This window comes from Peromyscus maniculatus, chromosome 3 (genome assembly GCF_049852395.1).
Source record: "Peromyscus maniculatus bairdii isolate BWxNUB_F1_BW_parent chromosome 3, HU_Pman_BW_mat_3.1, whole genome shotgun sequence".
Lineage (NCBI taxonomy): Eukaryota > Metazoa > Chordata > Mammalia > Rodentia > Cricetidae > Peromyscus > Peromyscus maniculatus.
The window spans coordinates 148,063,182-148,080,889 of NC_134854.1; the positions used below are offsets into that span (position 1 = coordinate 148,063,182).

General features: G+C 42.4%; 1 protein-coding gene across 2 annotated transcripts in view; it reads left to right on the forward strand.

Annotated features, from left to right (window-relative positions):
* Ano2 (anoctamin 2) overlaps window positions 1-17,708 on the forward strand; it is a 343,664-nt gene that overhangs the window by 165,898 nt on the left and 160,058 nt on the right. For both annotated transcript variants that reach the window (XM_016006375.2, XM_016006378.3), the window contains 2 exons: window positions 8,057-8,191; window positions 15,672-15,832. In XM_016006375.2, the coding sequence (XP_015861861.1) occupies window positions 8,057-8,191; window positions 15,672-15,832 (296 nt within the window). The remainder of the gene's footprint in view (window positions 1-8,056; window positions 8,192-15,671; window positions 15,833-17,708) is intronic.

Below are 17,708 nucleotides of genomic sequence, written 5' to 3' on the forward strand. Positions count from 1 at the left end.
TTAATTGGCTTATTTCTCAACAATAAGACTTTATTTTTGTGTATCTCATAATTTTTTTCAGAATACCAGGCATCGTGTTGGAAAGGAATGTAACCCGAGATGAGCAGTGTTTCTACCCAGAAACAAAAATGCTCTTTTGCCAGGCTATTAGTGAGGGGGCTAGTGAGAGACGGACAAAAGGTTGCTTTTGTCTCTTTAAGACTCCAGAAGCTTCAGGTACCCCAGCAATACCCTGCTATGATGGCATGCTTTGTGTTCTCCATTTCTGTTGCTGTGGTAAAACACAGACTAAAAGCAACGTAGGGAAGGGAAGACTTTGGCTTACCTTCTGGGTCACAGTATAGCATGGAGGGGATTTAGAGCACACAAATCACACAAGGACTTGAAGCAGAAACAAGGGAAGGACACTGCTTGTTGGATTGTTTGCGGGCTCATGCTCAGCTATAAACCCCAGAGCCACCTACGTAGGGATGGTACCACCCAAAGTGGTCCAGGCCCTCCTATGTTAATGAATAATTAAGACAGTTCCCCACTGATATGCCCACAGACCAATCAGATGCAGGCAATTCCTCAATCAAGGCTTTCCTCTCAGGTGAATCTAGGCTGAGCCAAGCAGACACCTAAACATAACTACGACACTCAGTGTAGAACCTGAGTTCTGAAGGTTTGTCCCCATTGTTCTTTTGCTACCCTCAGTGTGTGGGGATCCTTTCACCAGTATCAGTGATATATCTTGTAAGATGAATTGCTAAATGACCTTATTAATAAAAAACCTAGAGCCAGATATTGGGGAGAAACTGAGAGATCAGAGAAGCAGAAAGAAGCCAGCCATGTTCTTACTACTTGGAAATCCTCAGCCAAAAAGAGAGACCTACTTCCTCTTCCTCTCTCCGCCTAGCTACATCACTTCCTGTCTGTCTGTCCAGACCTCCAGACCTCCATGGTTAGTGCTGGAATTAAAGGTGTGTGCCACCATGCCTGGCTCTGTTCCCAGTGTGGCCTTGAACTCACTCATTTAGGAGGCCAGATGGATCTCTGCCTCCTAAATGCTACAATTAAAGGCATGTGCTACCATTGCCTGACTTCTATGTATAGTACAGTGGCTGGCTTTTTCCTCTGATCCTCAGATAAGCTTTATTGGGGCGCACAGATAAAATATCACTACAATGTTTCTCCATGCTTTGGCTTCTCCCCAGCAGCAATGAAACTTTGGTTCATGTTACTCCATGCTAACTTCAAATGGGGCTGAGGAGGGAGGAGAGAAGAAGAGTGCTTCTCACTTTGACCCATCCTCAATCCTGGGCAGTCTCTGGGTACCAGTGGCACTCATCCTCAGCCTTGTTGTGGTCAAACAACACCTTTGCTTGGGATTAATGAATGAAAGGGAAGTTTGGTCTTCTTTGGTAGGAACAGATTCATAATTCATACTTTTGCGTTTTCTGGAATGAAGATAATTCCCAATAATGCCACTGAAGACAACAGGTTTTATGTGTGGTCTTTCCTATGACTTCAGATCTTTGCCTGAGTCCTAGGGTCAAGTTCCTACCCTAGTTTTTATTTTATTTGAAGGAGAGATAGTCTTGGGAATAGATGGAATTTCACACCCATGTGCATCTAAAGATATTCCATCTAGTCTTCTACCTTGCCTGTCATCTTTCTAGTGACCACCAGTATGGAGTCTATATAAAGATCTCACAGGTGTGTACAAGCTGTTCTGTGTCTGGAATTGCTAGAATATTCTGTGTTACACATGTCCTCACATGTTACACATGTTCTCAGTCTTCTAGAATTAAACAATAACAGCAACAACAACAACAACAAACTATTCCTTCTTCCTCCTCTGATGACTGTTTAGTCTGCCTGAGCTGGGTCAAGTCTAAGTTATGCATACATCCCATCTTTCCCCGGATGTGCTGTCATATTTTAAAACTAAGTTCTTTTGGTTCCTTTGAAACTTCAGTTTCAAAGTGTAATTTTTTTCTCTCTCATATATTACACCCTGACTGCAGTTTCCCCTCTCTTCTCTCCCCCACCCCCAGCCCACCCTGTCCACTCCTCTGTCTACTCCTTCTCTGTTTCTTTTTGAAAAGGGGCAGGCCCCCCATCTTACTTAAACTTCAGACTTTTGATGGGAGCAACAGAGGTTGTTATTTCACAGATTATCTTCATTTCTCCCCTGACAGTGGAAACTATGTTCGCTGGCAACTGTCTAAACAGTAACTGCAGACCAGCCTTTGGAAGTGGGTTTGTAAATCTAGTCACCACCCTCCTCACCTGTGAAGCTTGCTGTCAAAGTGGAGACAGGAGGTTTCTTGCCTGTGCTGTGTACTGTATGCTCGTGAGAAATGGAATTTGTTGATTCTTTGTAGATATTTTTTCTCTTAGAGTTTCACGATCAATATTTGTTCTTTTGTTTTGTTTTCTCCTTTTTATTTATTCTTTGTGTCTTTCACATCATGCATCTCCGTCCCATTCATTTCTAATTCCTTCATATCCACCCTCTGCCCTTGCAACCTCCCCCAAATAAAATAAAATAAAATTTAAGAGGAGAAAGAGAGAGAGAGAGAGAGAGAGAGAGAGAGAGAGAGAGAGAGAGAGAGAGAGAATCAATCTTGTCATGGAAGCTATAGTGTGACACAGTGAGTCACGAAGTAAACCCTTTTATCCATATATCTTTACTTGCAAGTGTTCATTTCAAAGAGTCATTGGTCTGGTTTGAGGCCTCTGATTTCTGCTACACTATCAGTGCTGGGCCCTCACTGCAATTCCTCTTGGTTATCCAGCTGTTGCCATGTTTTGTGGAAATCCTGCAACTTTGGCTCTGCAGACCAGTCCCTTCATGTGCTCCAGCAGATCACCTATGGGGTGAATGTTGGGGTTGGACAATACATAACCCTGGTTCTGGGCCTGGGTAGTTGCAGGGTTGGTTAGTCCACCAACTCTCCCTTGCTCTCACCAAAAGAGTGAGTTTACCTGCATTGTCCTGGTGAGTTCACCCCTTGCAGCGATGAGCAAGGGGCAAGGCCAGTTCTTTTGCTTTCATGTCCTCAGGGTCAGATCTCCCAAACCTACACCTTCAGGGTCAGCTCTCCTTGTGTTGTCCAGGCATGGCATAGGGGCCACTCTCCTGAGTGCTGCAGCTGATGAACGGCAGAACCAGCTCTCCCTCTCTTATGACCACAGGTCCAGCTCTCCCACCTGCCTCAGGTGTTGATGGGCGAGGGGGGCATCTCTTTCCTGCTCATGCTACCAAATGACATATGGGTAAGAGGGACAGCTCTCTCATGCTCACAACTTCGGGGCTGGCTCACCCACACCTCTGTCAATGGGATTGGCTCTATTGACAAGAGGTGCAGGGCCTGCTCTCCAAGTGTTGCAGCTGGTGGGGGACAGGGGCAGCTCTTCCACCCTTGTGATCTCAGGGCCAGCTCTCCCGCACCTATGCCACATGTGACAGATAAGTAATGGGGACAGCTCTCCCATGCTTACAACATCAGGGCTGGCTCACCCACACCTCTGTCAACTGAGTTGGCTCTATCATGCTCCTCATGGGGATGCAGGGCCTGCTCTCCTAAGCGTTGTAGCTGGTGGTGGGCAGGGGCAACTCTTGTGCCCTTCTGACCTCAGGGCCAGCTTTCCCATATGCCTCAGGCATTGATGGTTGGGGTGGGGGCATCTCTCCCCTGCCCATTCTGCCACATGACAGATGAGTAATGGGGACAACTCTCCCATGCTCACAACTTCAGTGTCAATATTTATTCTAATGAAATGCCCTGTGATACTTGGCTAAGTTTAAAGTGAAGATAAAAAGATACAGATAGCTATTTTCTTTTTACGAAAAAAAATCACTTTTTATTATAAAATAATTAACAAAGCCAAAAAGTTAAAATACAGACACAAATGAAGTGACATCATCGTGACTAGCAGAATGGAAGGTCTCCCACAGAAGCACAGTTTTAGTGGCCGTCTACAGGTAAAATATGCCTTTATCAGAGCTCTGAGATTTACACAAGAGTTTACAACACTTGCTTGCTTTGGGAAGGTAGATCTATGCCCTCTGGTAATGGAACGACCTGTCAGGTCCCTGCTAGAAATCTGTCCAACTGTGGACTTAGAAGCAGCCTTGAATTATGGACCTAGAACCAGCCTTGTCTATTTATGGACCCAGTGACAACCTAACCTTTACACTCACAGGTGCAAAAGTGCTCAACTTGTGTTCACAGCCCAAAGGAGCCCTATTTATGCCTCTGCTGTCATGGTCTCTTACAAACACTTGGAAACCTCATAGAAAATCTCCTTATTCTCTAACAGAACTACAACCAACACTTCTTGTCCATGGGACCCAAAGACAGTCCCACCTTCACACAGATTCCATAGCAATCCATGCATCAATGAACTAACAGTCACATCTACTCCTGAACCCTGAAAGCAGGCCATTCTGACCATAGACTCTGGCAGTGGATGCATTCATAGAGCATGGTAGCAGATCCACTTTTAAACCTTGGCTTGAGTATAACAACACATTCCCAAATCTCTTGCCTACAGACTCTGGCCATACACACTTGCAGTTGATACATCCATAGACCATAGTAGCAGATCCACTTTCATGACTTGGCTTAGCTATATCAACACATTCCTAGCTGTCTTACCTACAGACTCTACCAGCTGATCCATCCATAACCTGCCAGCATGACTGATGAAGAGCTTCACCAGAGGAAATTAACAAGTGAGAACCAGAAGTGACCACTTTCCAAATGAACAGACAGCAAAGTCAAGGCTCCAAGGATCATGCATCCATGACACACACTAAAAGGACCAGATAAAGTTCCAGTAACTGAGTTTAAAGAAACTGAGATCCACAACCTGCTCAGCAGATAATTAACAATAATAACCTTAAAGAATCTTAACAAGCCAGGTGGGAATACAGGTGGAGAGAACTTGAATCAGAAGTGAACAAAGAATCAAAATATGTGGGAAAATGAAAAACTAAGCAAAGAAATAAAAATTATAAAGAATACAATGGAAATGCTGGAACTGAGAAATATAATGATAGAACTGAGAAATTCACTAGCCAACACTATTAACAGAAAGAATAAGTGAATTTAAATATGAACCATTTAAAATTGTCCAATTGCAGAAAACTCTTTTTTTAAATTAATTACCATTTTTTTCTGTGTTTATAAAGTTTTCTCAATAACTAGCTGTATTAATTCTTATCATCCATGACCACAAAATATCTGCTTCCATTTATTTGTGTCTTCTTGGTTTCTGTAGTCAAAAGTTTTACAGTTTTTGTGTGCCTTTTACTCCTTGGCTAATTTTATTTCGAGATATTTAATGGTTTTTTTTTTTTTTTTTTTTGGTTTTTCGAGACAGGGTTTCTCTGTGTAGCTTTGCGCCTTTCCTGGGACTCACTTGGTAGCCCAGGCTGGCCTTGAACTCACAGAGATCCGCCTGCCTCTGCCTCCCGAGTGCTGGGATTAAAGGCGTGCGCCACCACCGCCCGGCGGTTTTTTTTTTTTTTTTTTTTTTTTTTTGGTTTAACAGGACGGGCTGTCCTGGAACTCACTTTGTAGACCAGGCTGACCTTGATCTCACAGAAGTCAAGTGCTGGGACTAAAGGCATGCACCACCATGCCTGGCTTTTAATTCTTATATTATATAAAATCAGCTCAAATATGTTAGCTCTACATGTAACTGACACACTAGAACCATTAGAAGAAAACATGGGGGAAATCTCACAGATATTGAAGTTAGATTAAAAACAGAAGCAAACAAATAGAATTATATCAGTCTAAAAATTGTTCTCAATCTGACTCATTTCAGGACCCCAAAGATGGGCATAGAGGTGACTAGATCTCTTTGTCTCTCTTTCCAATGTGGCCACATTGGGTAAATCTCTAATTTCTGCTTTCTATTATTTAAAAAAAGAGAAAATGAGAGCAAATATTTGCAAACCAAAGATCTGGTAAAGGACTCATATTCAAGAAAATCTTATAACTCAATAAGAGAGGAGGGAGAGGGAAGGAGGAAAGGAGAGAGAAATAACTTAGAAAATGAAAAACCCGCTTAAACATGGAAGGAGAAAGAATGAGAGGGGGAGAGAACTTAGAATATTAAAAACCCACTTAAACATGGAAGAGAACTAAATAGCCATTTCACCAAAGAAAACATGCAAATAGCCAATAAAAATTAAAATTTCCATCATTAGTCGTCAGAAACAAATGAAACAAAACTAGAATGAGATATTACTTCATATTTGTTAGAATGGCTAGTATCAAAAGACAAAATGTGTAGGTAGAGCTACTTGGTGGTGGAAAAGCACATTGTGGAAAACAGTATGGATGTTCCCTAAAACTTGAGTTATCATTTGATGTAGCAATCCCACTTCTGGACGTATATTCTAACAAATTGGGGTCAGGATCTTAAGGAGAGATGCTCACTCCCATGTTTACAGCTTGATGACCCACTGTTGCCCAAAAGTAGAAACAATCCACGGATGCACAGATAAACAAAACATGGTACGTGATACAAAGAGGTGTTCTGTGATCTCACAACAACAAGAAGAAGCTCTGCTATTTGTAGAAATATGGCTGGACTTGGAGGACACTATGCTAAGTGAAATAAGCCAGGCAGTAGTGTAAATGCTGTGTGATATCACCTCTTTGAGGAATTTACTATTATAGGTCTGTAGAATCTGGATGTGGGATTGAAGTTACTAGGCCTACATCAAGGGGAAAACAGAAGATGTAAAACAAAGGGTATAAAGTTTTAGTTACCTAGAATGTATAAGCTTTGGAGTCCCATGATATAACAGCCTGTAGTTAACAACACTGTGGAGTATAAATAGAGTTTTGCTAAGAGGGGAGCTCTTTTGTGCTGAGTACTCTCAACACAAGAGAACAAATACATTTTAAAAAGAGAGCAAAGGAAAGGTATTTGGAGGGGAGGGATACGTCATGGCCTGACTTGTCAGATATATCAGATATTTATAGCTTTTTATAAATCAATCTACCTCAATAAAAGTGGTTCAGAAATTGAAGAAATAGAAAATCACCCATTCAAATAAGCCTTAACAAATATTTTATTGAATTTCTTCTAGTAATTCTTTAAAGATGTATATGTTGGTTTGTGTACATTAGTACACATACCTACACATGTGACTTACATAATTGATTAAAAATGAGTTTATTTTTAAAAAAGCATGCTTTTCTGTGGGTTGAGCAGTGTTGGTCTAAAATGATAATGTACTGTGGTGATATTGTATTCCCCAAAATATTGTGCACCCTAATAAATTATCTGGGGTCAAAGAAGAGAACAGCCACTACATAGAGGCCAGAAAATGGTGGCACACACACCTTTAATCCTAGCATTCCAGAGGAAGAGATCAGTCTGGATTTCTGTGAGTTCAAAGCCACACTGGAAACAGCCAGGCATGGTAACAAGAGCCTTTAATCCCAGGAAGTGATGGCAGAAAGCAGAAAGGTATTTAAGGCGTGAGGACAAGAAACTAAGCTTTTAGGCTTTGAGCAGCACAGTTCAGCTGAGATCCATTTGGATGAGGACTCAGAGGCTTCCAGTCTCGGGAAACAGGATCAGCTGAGGAACTGGCAAGGTGAGATAGCTGTGGCTTGTTCTGCTTCTCTGATCTTCCAGCATTCACTCCAATCTTTGGATTCAGGTTTGATTTCATTAATAAGATCTTTTAAGATTCATACTACAATGTACTATTCATAATGGTGAGGATTCTGAAACTGGCAATATACTTTTAGTTTGCTGTTAAGGCTGGGTTCTTTCTTGTAGCTCTCCACTTCCTGCAAACAGCCAAGGCTGATTTGTATATGTGAGTCAAGTGGAATGCACTCCATCTCAACAAAGATCAGTTGATTTTTGTGTGTGTGCAGAGGTCCCTTCCCCTGTAGCCTCCATCCTTTGAATTCATTACAAAGAGAGTATTTTTGCCAATCTATTTTGAGTCATAGAACAAAAAGAAATATGGGGAGTATATGATGTTTCTAATATGTGTTTCATTTTCTTTTCTTTCTTGGTTTTCCAGGAAGTATTTTGGAGAGAAAATTGGGCTGTATTTTGCTTGGCTGGGGCTGTATACATCATTCCTTATCCCATCTTCTGTCATTGGGGTGATCGTGTTTCTTTATGGATGTGCAACAATTGAAGAGGATATTCCCAGGTAAGTCACTTTTAGAGACACGGCTCCATTCCCATATGGTCATAGTTTGGACTTTTGCCCCAGTTGTGAGTACATTTCACACACCTCTTTCCAAAGTCCTCCCTCTCTGTCCCACATCCCTCCCCACACACCCAGCTTCCCTCCAGAGTTGGATCTGGGAGCTGCAGGTTTGGGAAATGGTTGCAGAGCCACTGGTTATCATGGTCCTCTTTCACTCCTCGTCAGTCTGTTCCCTTGGGCTGCTGCCTGATATGACCAGCAAATAAAACCTGATGAAAGGAATCATGCCAGATACATGGTTTCCCCCTTAACTTTACAGCATTTGCTTTCTGGCTTCCCATAAAGCTCGGGTCAGAGTATGTACAGTATCATTGGATAAAAGTCATGTGCTGTAGCAACAGAATACTGTAAAGAAGTGGCTTCAAGGAAGGGCCAAGCTATGGCTCAGAAGGTCAGAACTGCAGGACACGACAGACCACACAGTAGGGCTTATGCAGAGCCAAGGCTGAACAAAGGCTAATCCTTGGGGGCAAGAGAAGGTCTATGAAGAACCAAAGTACTTATCCATTGCTGGTGACATTATACATGAACTGGGTGACTACATCTGATCTCAGTATCACTTGGGAGGCTGATGCAGGAGGATTGCTAGGATACTGAGGCCAGGCTGGAGCTATATAGTGAATTTGAAGTCATCTGATGGTACAGAGTGAGAACCTACCAGGAACAACCACAGCAAAGTTTAGAAAAACAACTCACCACCACCAACAACCACAAAAAAAGTATGAAACCCAACAACAACAAGCACCTTCATGACCAAGCATTTCATGTTCTGAGTCATCTTCTAGTGTTATGTATTAGAGTTAAAGGTTCCCTTGGCTCAGTTTGTCTTAGTTGGAGATGGGACCCCTCATGGCAGTGGTACTCAGTCAGTTCTGTAGCAACAAGATGTATTGTCAGTAACAAGATGAACTGAGGACACCAGGGAGAGAATGTGAATGTGCACTGTAGTTGGATGTGGTAGTGGGTGATGGGATGGCCATCCTGAAGAAAGGGGGAGAACTGGACTTGTTGAGAAAATGGCTTTCCCTAGTGAGAAGAACCAGGAGGCTGGTCTTGCCACACTCACTCTGTAGAGATGGTCTAACAAAGCAAGCCAGAGCTAGCTCTGCCAGTGTGCAGAACAAAGCTAAGCAAGTCAGTGTCAGAGACAAGAGTTGGGATTTCTGGCATGGAAAAGACCATGGCCTGCATATGCTGTGAAGCTGTGTCTACACAGAAGCATGTGCATCCCATATGCACACACATACTCACATATGTGTGGGGATATACACACATGTAAGGTGGGTGCATTGTGATCATTGCTCTGTGCCAGGGCACCTGCCAGCATGTTCTGTTCTGTCCCCGTGAAGAGCATCCCAGTGGTTACTCTTGAATGAAGAAGAGTTAGACAGTGCATTAGTCACTTTTCTCATTGTTGTAACTCATGGTTCGAGGGAGAACTGTCCATCATGGTGGCAGGAACATGAGGTAGCTGATTACATCATGTCCACAGTCTGGAGCAGAGAGCAATGGATGCTGGTGCTCACACTATGTTTTTGTGTTCTTTCTGTTCAGTCAAACTCTCCAAATGTTGCCTACATTCAGGGCAGTTCTTCCCTTTTCAGTTAAATCTCTCTGAAGAGGTCCTCACAGACATGTGCACAGATCTGTCTTCAACACAATCCTACACCCAGCCAGGTTGACAATAAGCATTAACCATCACAGTAAGATAGGATAAAATGAAATGACTTATTAGTGTTCTTTACAGGCAGGAAGGATAAATGCCTACCATGCTATATTTGCATGTAGTTATGTATTTGGATTTTCATCCTGCAATCACATATAATTTTACATTGTAAGTCATAGTGAAAAAGCTTGAAATCAATGGACATCTGATTGAAATTCTGGTGGTTGATTTTCAGAGTCAAGAGAAAGTGTTTGAAATCCAGAAAGAGGTAAATAATAGAAAACCATTTTCTGTGGTTTTTGAACAAAGACTGCTCTTGTTTCATTATTTGTCTTTAGTGATGGCCATCAGACTCAGGCAACATACAAGGTAGATGTACCTGCCACTGCACTGCATCCTAGTCCCAAAGACCTGCTCTTAAAATATAACTGCGTATCTGTCAGAAGTCTAGGTTCTAGGGGCCGGATGAAGCCACACGTAACCATTCCTGATCAACAGAGGGATTTTCTCTAAATCCTAATAGTGAATTTAGACAAAATCATACTCCTTAAGCTTTTTTCACAATGCTTGAGCATGATTAAACACTTTCACTGTTCTTGTGTTATGGACTCACATTCATTGTATAAACTAAAGCATTTTATTATGGAAGTTTCACACGCATACACACACACCTCATGCTTTGACTGTCTACTCATCTTATTTCCATCCCATCTCCACCCGGAACCCTTCCTTCCCAACTATCCTGTTTTAAGGACACTTCTCTTCTTGTTTGTTTCCAAATATGAGTAACTTGGGCCATAGTGGCTTGTAGACGTTTGACTTCTTTCTGAGGGACTGACATTTGTATTTGCATTGATGGTTTTGTATTGTAGTTATTCATGGTTTTTATTTGCTTCCTAGTCAGCATTCTGAGTGTAATGTGTCCTGGGGAGGTTTTGTCTGATCCTGTCTATCTGGGATTCTAAATATAGCTTGTGATTTTGTGTCCACTGCTTTCCCTAGATGTGGGAAATTTGATGTTTTCATTGAATTCTTTTTCTATGTCTTTAGTTTTTATCCTAGCTTCTTATTCTGCACTAATTCTTAGATTTGGTCTTTTGATCAAATGCACACACACACACACATACACACACACAAGTGATGTAGATGGACTATGTGATAGTTTTAGCTCTATTTTATTTTTTATTTGTGTGTTATGAATACTTGTTACTTTGTGTGTGTGTGTGGGGGGGGGGGGGACTTGTGCCTGAAGAGTTCAGAAGGGGGCGCCAGATCTCCTGAAGCTGGATTTACTGGTTTTTAACCAACCTAACCTCTGAGTGCTGGGAACTGAGCTAGGGTCTTCTGGAAGAGCAGCAAGAGCTCAGACCACTGAGCCGTCTCTCCAGCCCCCTGAGTTGATATCTTTGTTTCCCATATGTTTTCCTTTAGTTGTTGCTTTTTTAAATTCACTGTTTCAAAACAGACTCAGTCTAGGCAGTCTTAAACTCTCCGTGTCACAGAGGATGAATTTGAACTCCATGGCATTGAAACAGCACTTGAATAGAGAAAACATAAGCATTGGGGGACACTGGACAAAAATCACATTAAGTTCCATAATCCTTTGCAGGATACTCAGTGGCATAATATCCTCCTTTCTGCCACCATTTTGATAGTCCAGACTGTCTTCGTTTCCTTTTGTTTACTTTGGCTTAGGGCTTGTTGACTTCAGTTTTTCATCGAATCAGCTCTTTGTTTCAGTGAGCTCTTTGTATTGTTTTAGTCTGGATCCCACTCATTTCTCCTTCCATCTTCTGCATGTCTTTTCTGCCGATAACTTGGAGTTTGATTTGTTCCTCTTTTTTTTTAAGGCCTTGAGATTCATTATTATGTTATTTACTTAAGGTTTATCTATAGATGTAACCAACCGTCTTATTAAATAAGAAACACAGAAACAATGTAAAAGAGAGAGCCGAGAAGTCAGAGCTCAGAGCTAAAATCTCACCCTTCCTCCTGCTGTCCCAGCTTCGCGAAAAGAGACCTACTTCCTGTCGGTTCGTTTTTTTTATAGTATGTTGTTCTGCCTTCTCATTGGTTGTAAACCCAAACACATGACTGCCTCGTCACTGTCTGAATGTACAGCCCCCTAGGTCTTAAAGGCATATGTCTCCAATGCTGACTGTATCCCTGAACACACAGAGATCTTATGGGATTAAAGGCGTGTGCCACCACTGCCACACTCTTGCTATGGCTCTAATAGCTCTGACCCTGAACACACAGATATCTATGGGATTAAAGGCGTGTGCCACCACTGCCACACTCTTGCTATGGCTCTAATAGCTCTGACCCCCGGACAACTTTACTTATTAACATACAATCAAAATAATATTTCAGTACAATTAGATTACCACCACATTTATCTGTTTTTATACCATAGGCATGCATAGCTATAAACTTCCTTCTAAATTTTGCTTTTGCAATCTCTTAGATTCTTGGTTTTCTGGGCAGTTTTTCAGTTTTCATTTGCTGATAGGAATTTTTTAAGTTTTCTCTGATTATTACTTTGATGACTTATGATTGCTCAAAAGTATATTTTTCAATCCCCATGTGTTGCTACGATATTTGAAGTTCCTTTTGCTGTTGATTATAGTTTCAATCTACTATCACCTGCTAAGAAAACACACTATTTGGGTTTGTTGCAGACATTGCTAATTTTGTTATCAAGCTGGGTTTCACTATGTTCTGATTCTGAAACTTTTTTGTTTTTAAAGTTATACAGTCCTGGGAACTTGCAAAGGTCAGGGGAACTTAGTGGCTCTTTATTCGGTTTCCCCAGTGCTCACGTTTTCTACAACTCTATTGCAGCTTCAGAGCCAGAGAAGTCACACCAATCATGGGAACTGTAATTACTTTCATTCCTCAGTGTTTGATATAAGATATCTGAGCTGTTATACGTCTACATGTTCATAGTATACCTAGAGAACGCTGCTTTGGAGAGATCAGTTTCTTTTGCTAAGTACTTACATGGTGGGGAAGAATGGAACATTCAAAACCCAGCTGATTAATTTAAACCATATTGGAAAAGGAAGCTAGTTACTTCAGCTCTGAGGCCTTCGGATCAGATGTTTTGTCTGGATTTCCTGGGAAACGGCCTCTTTGTACCTTCTGGCTTTGTGCTAGCTGGTCTCGTGGCTCTAAGTGTGCTCATTCATTCACTTTTAAGACCCTCATTTGCTTTAGGGTCTTGATTTGGCTGATTGGCAGGACGTTTATCAACCTTCCTAGCTTTTCTAGAAAGAAATGATAGATTGGAGAAATAACCACTCGATTTATAGCCACAATTACTTCTCACTAGAAATCTGGATATTTTTTATGAAGCTGGTGCATAAATCAGAAATGATTTCCATCTTGAGTGGGCTTCGTCATCTTTCAACTTGTCCACAAACAGCCTGCTTCAAGACATACAGTCCCTTTAATGCCATTCCAGTATTAAATTTCCCTAAAATTCTCTTAAATTGCTTGTATCAAAACCCCCAGCACATATCAAGCATTCTGACTTCAAAGTCAAACAATTCAAGAAGAATCCATGCTACTGTTTTGTACAAATAATTGACAGATGCCTGCATTTGAGCTTTTAAAAGTAGTAATTGGCAGGGTGCATTATTTAAAGTGCTTTGCACCACATTGGTTGATAACCTTAATAATCTTTCACTCCTGGCCTTCTGGCATCGATGAGATTTAGACAAAATTAGATAGAGTGAGATTGTATCTCCCTGGCATGTAAGTATATAAAACAAGACAAGCAGAAGTCTCAGATGCACACACATGAAGGGCAGCGGGAGGGACCTGTGCTCTTAGATGGGGCTGTAGATCAGAGTTCGTTGCTTGAACTGACACAGACAAACTATGTTCGGTGTAAATCTGTTTTCTTCCCTGAGAGTTGCAATACTTTCTAACTATGTAGTGATAGTTTATGTGACTCCGAAGGTTGAAATGAATTTCATTTCATTTTTTCCAGTTTCATAAGATTTAAAGAGGTGGGGCCAGCACTGGCTATATTGCTAAGATATCATCACTTAATAGTTTTGCTGTGAGCAAGTCCTGCTGACTGACACTTGCCAATGGAAAGCTCAGCCGCGAGTGAATGGAGGGAGGATATTCCTCCTCAGAGACCTAGGCTTTCCATTCTCAGACACAGAAGGCTTTTCCCTCCTGGGGACTTAACCCATTAAAGACAAGCTGGGGGGCTGGAGGGATGGATCAGTGGTTAAGAGCACTGGCTGCTCTTCCAGAGGACCTAGGTTCAATTTCAGGCACATAACAGCGCATAACTGTCTGTAACTTCAGTTCCAGGAGATCTGGCATCCTCACACAAATATACATATAGGCAAAGCACCAACACACATAAAATAAAGAAATATTTTTTTAAAAAAGTATAGAAGCTGGGACATTATAGAAAATGACAGTCCCCAGTAAATCTCCCACTCTCCAACTGCCTTGTGAAGGGGAAGTTGACAGGGGCATCCTTGGTTCCTTGGAAGCTCTTGCTTTACTCACAGGCTAAGAGAACTCTCTGGGGACAGTGGCCTCCCCCCAGTAAGCTGTGCTATCCAACACCCCCCTGCTGCCTCTTTCTGTAGTGGACACAGCTGTGGGCTGCCTCTTTAGCATCGTGGCTCCAGCTGAGGGGTGAGAAAGGTCAATGCCTTATTTTCACCAAGTCCCATGCCCTCCACCCTTTCTTCCTGAACCACACGTCTAACTAACTATATACCTGTGTCCCTGAAGGGAATACTGTACACAAGGGCATTTTTTCCTACCAGTATTTGGTGATAGAAGAATATTAAGGAAGTCATCCAGGGCTGTAATTCCTTGATTATTATTTGTAAATGTACATATGAGTCTTAACTTATTAGATCTAGCATTACTTAATGAATTGTGAATATATTCATCAGTCTATTAAATAGAAATACATTTATAATGGGTTAGGACACAGGCCATTAGAATCACTTGGCTCATGCTTCTTTCTCAATCTAGTCCTTGGAAGGATTTACCTTGCTTCTTATTCTTCCTAATCCTGTTTCATGGTTGTCATAATTCTTAGTAGGTTGATATTATTAGTTTCCGTTACACAGATGGCTTACAGGCACTCGTGGTAGAAGATTACACAGTACACAGTTCTGAGCATTCCTCTTCACCTGCTTCTTCCAGAGCACTGATTCTCAACCTGAGCGTTGCAACCCCTTTTGGGGCTCGCCTATCAGATACTTACATTATGATTCCTAACAGTAGTAAAATTACAGTTGTGAAGTAGCAATGAAATAATCTTACAGTTGGGGGTCATCACAACATGAGGAACTGTATCAAAAGGTCGCAGTGTTAGGAAGGTTGAGAACCACTGCTTTAGAGGATAAAACTTGTGATGGTCCCGTCATATACTCATGTTTGTTTCTGCTTGGGACCAGGTCACACATTTGTGAGGCAACCTATTAAGACATAAGAAACATCCTGTGCTTGAGGAAGGAATGGAATCCAACCTCAGTGTGGTGCTTTCTTCATAGTTGTGTGTGTCTCCCACCAACCATACAGATGTAGCACATCCTGAAGAGCTTTCTCAGGCATCATTCAGTACACACATCTCAGAGATGACCATTAACATTCTGGGCAGTGTATAGCGATAGAGAGATACCTACCTCAGAAGATGGCTCCTTCATTCTTCGTTACCATTTGATAAGAGTAAACACGGCCCTAACCCATCAACCCCTGTCACTGCAGCAAAGAGATGTGTGACCACCAGAATGCCTTTACCATGTGTCCCCTGTGTGACAAGTCCTGTGACTATTGGAACCTCAGCTCAGCCTGTGGGACTGCGCGAGCCAGCCATCTCTTTGACAATCCGGCCACGGTCTTCTTTTCCATCTTCATGGCTTTGTGGGGTAAGTTGTCGTCACAGTATCTGCTCAATAGGGATTGTCTTTAACAGGTACGGTGGCCAGGATGAAGGCCGTAGCCTTCAATTTATTTACTTCAGTATATTTTCTTCATACTCGAAGAAGTACTTTAAGTACAATACCTTTTCCTTCTTTGGTGAAATGTATGAAGAGAAATAGGAATATCCTTTATGGCTCTCCATGTTTTCTCCCAGAGGAGTAATGTTGACTCCACACTGGCCTCACATATGACTTACAAGGATCTTGAACATGTGCGTGTTCTAAAACCTGCTGGCAACCCATAAGGCACCTGGCACTTTTCCTCAGCCATATGAAACCATAGAGACTGCAGTAGAGAGTTAGAACGCTGGCGTGCTGCCATGGTGGGGGACAGTTGGTGTTAAGATGGGCTCCTGACTTTCAGGTCCCATGCTATTTTCTGCACCCCATGTGTGTGGACTGTGGAGATTTTATTTAATGTAAAATGATGTTTTCAATATTCTCACCAAAGGTATTTGTGAAAGAAATTAACAAAGAATTCCTTCATGTTCCCCTTCCTGCCTTCTCCCTGGAGCATCAGCATAGCTAACTCGCTCTGCACCGTACTCATCTGAAAACACACACACACACACACACACACACACACACACACACACACACACACACACACACACATTGTTCTTACAAACTGGGGACACCCTCCCCATGGCATCTGGTCAGTTTGGAATGACACAGCCCTATGCATTTAAAAAGAGCCCAAGTCACCATGTTTTAGTCTGTGTTATTACCACCTGGCTTGTACTCACTGGTGAAAGCGCGGGACCTCCCGCATCCATTGGATCAAAGTTCAGTAGGACCATGGTCCTGCTGCAGAGCCCGCTTGATTTATCCCCACCTCTGCAGGGGCTGGAGGACCTGCCACGGACGGCCCTGAGTCATAGGTTCCTAAAAGACAAGGAAAGGAGGAGGAGGAGGGCAAGGGGAGGAGGAGAGAGAGGTGAGGAGAAAGAGGAGGAGGAGGAGGAACCTGTTCTCAGTAGCATCCAGGGAAGCAGATCACAGATTTCTCCCATTCCCTGTGGGAATCTCTTCTTGGTCCAGACAAAGCTTGTCTGGAAAGATTCTGTATTGCTAGGTTTCCACCAAGCGCCTCCAGAGGGCACTCTAGTTTTTAGTCTCAGGGGACTCCCAGAAGTACCTGGGCAGCCCTTCAAGATAGTAGCCTACAGGAGGAGATGGAACTTGTGCCTTGTCAGTCAGCAGAACCAAGTAAAGATCAGCTTGCTGCCTGGGAAGCCAGGGGCACCAGTGCCTCCCACCAAGCACAGCATGGGTAACTACCCTGAGATTCCCTCGAACCAATGTGGAACCCAGACTACATACTCAGTTTTGGATTTAGTGCAGACCAAGCTCCTATTCATTTGCCTTGTTGATACTGTCACCACTTTGAGTTGTGGGCTCAGGGTCTCCCATGAACTTTCTTGAGACACACCACTCCCTGAAGCAAGGTGAGGTTCTCAGCTACATTTCACAGTCTCAAGTTCCAAACACGGCCTATGGTCTGTACTCAAGAGCTTTGGTAAACAGAGTCTCAACAATTTCTTACCCCTATCCCTGGAAAGCACATAGAGGTGGGATTGTATTGGGGCTTCCCGGTTTAGGGCAGTTTTTTTTTCCCTTTTTTAGCAGCCTTACTGTGTTTTATGTGATTATGTACTTCGGTGCAGCAGCCAAAAGCCTTAGGCATAATTGCCTACAAATTACAATTAAAAATTATAGTAATGACTCTCATTACCATGATTATAATGATTAGTGGTGCAGTGTCGGGTGGCCCAGGCTTGCCAGGAATGGGCTGAAAAGAAGCAGTTCTGAGGAGAGAGAG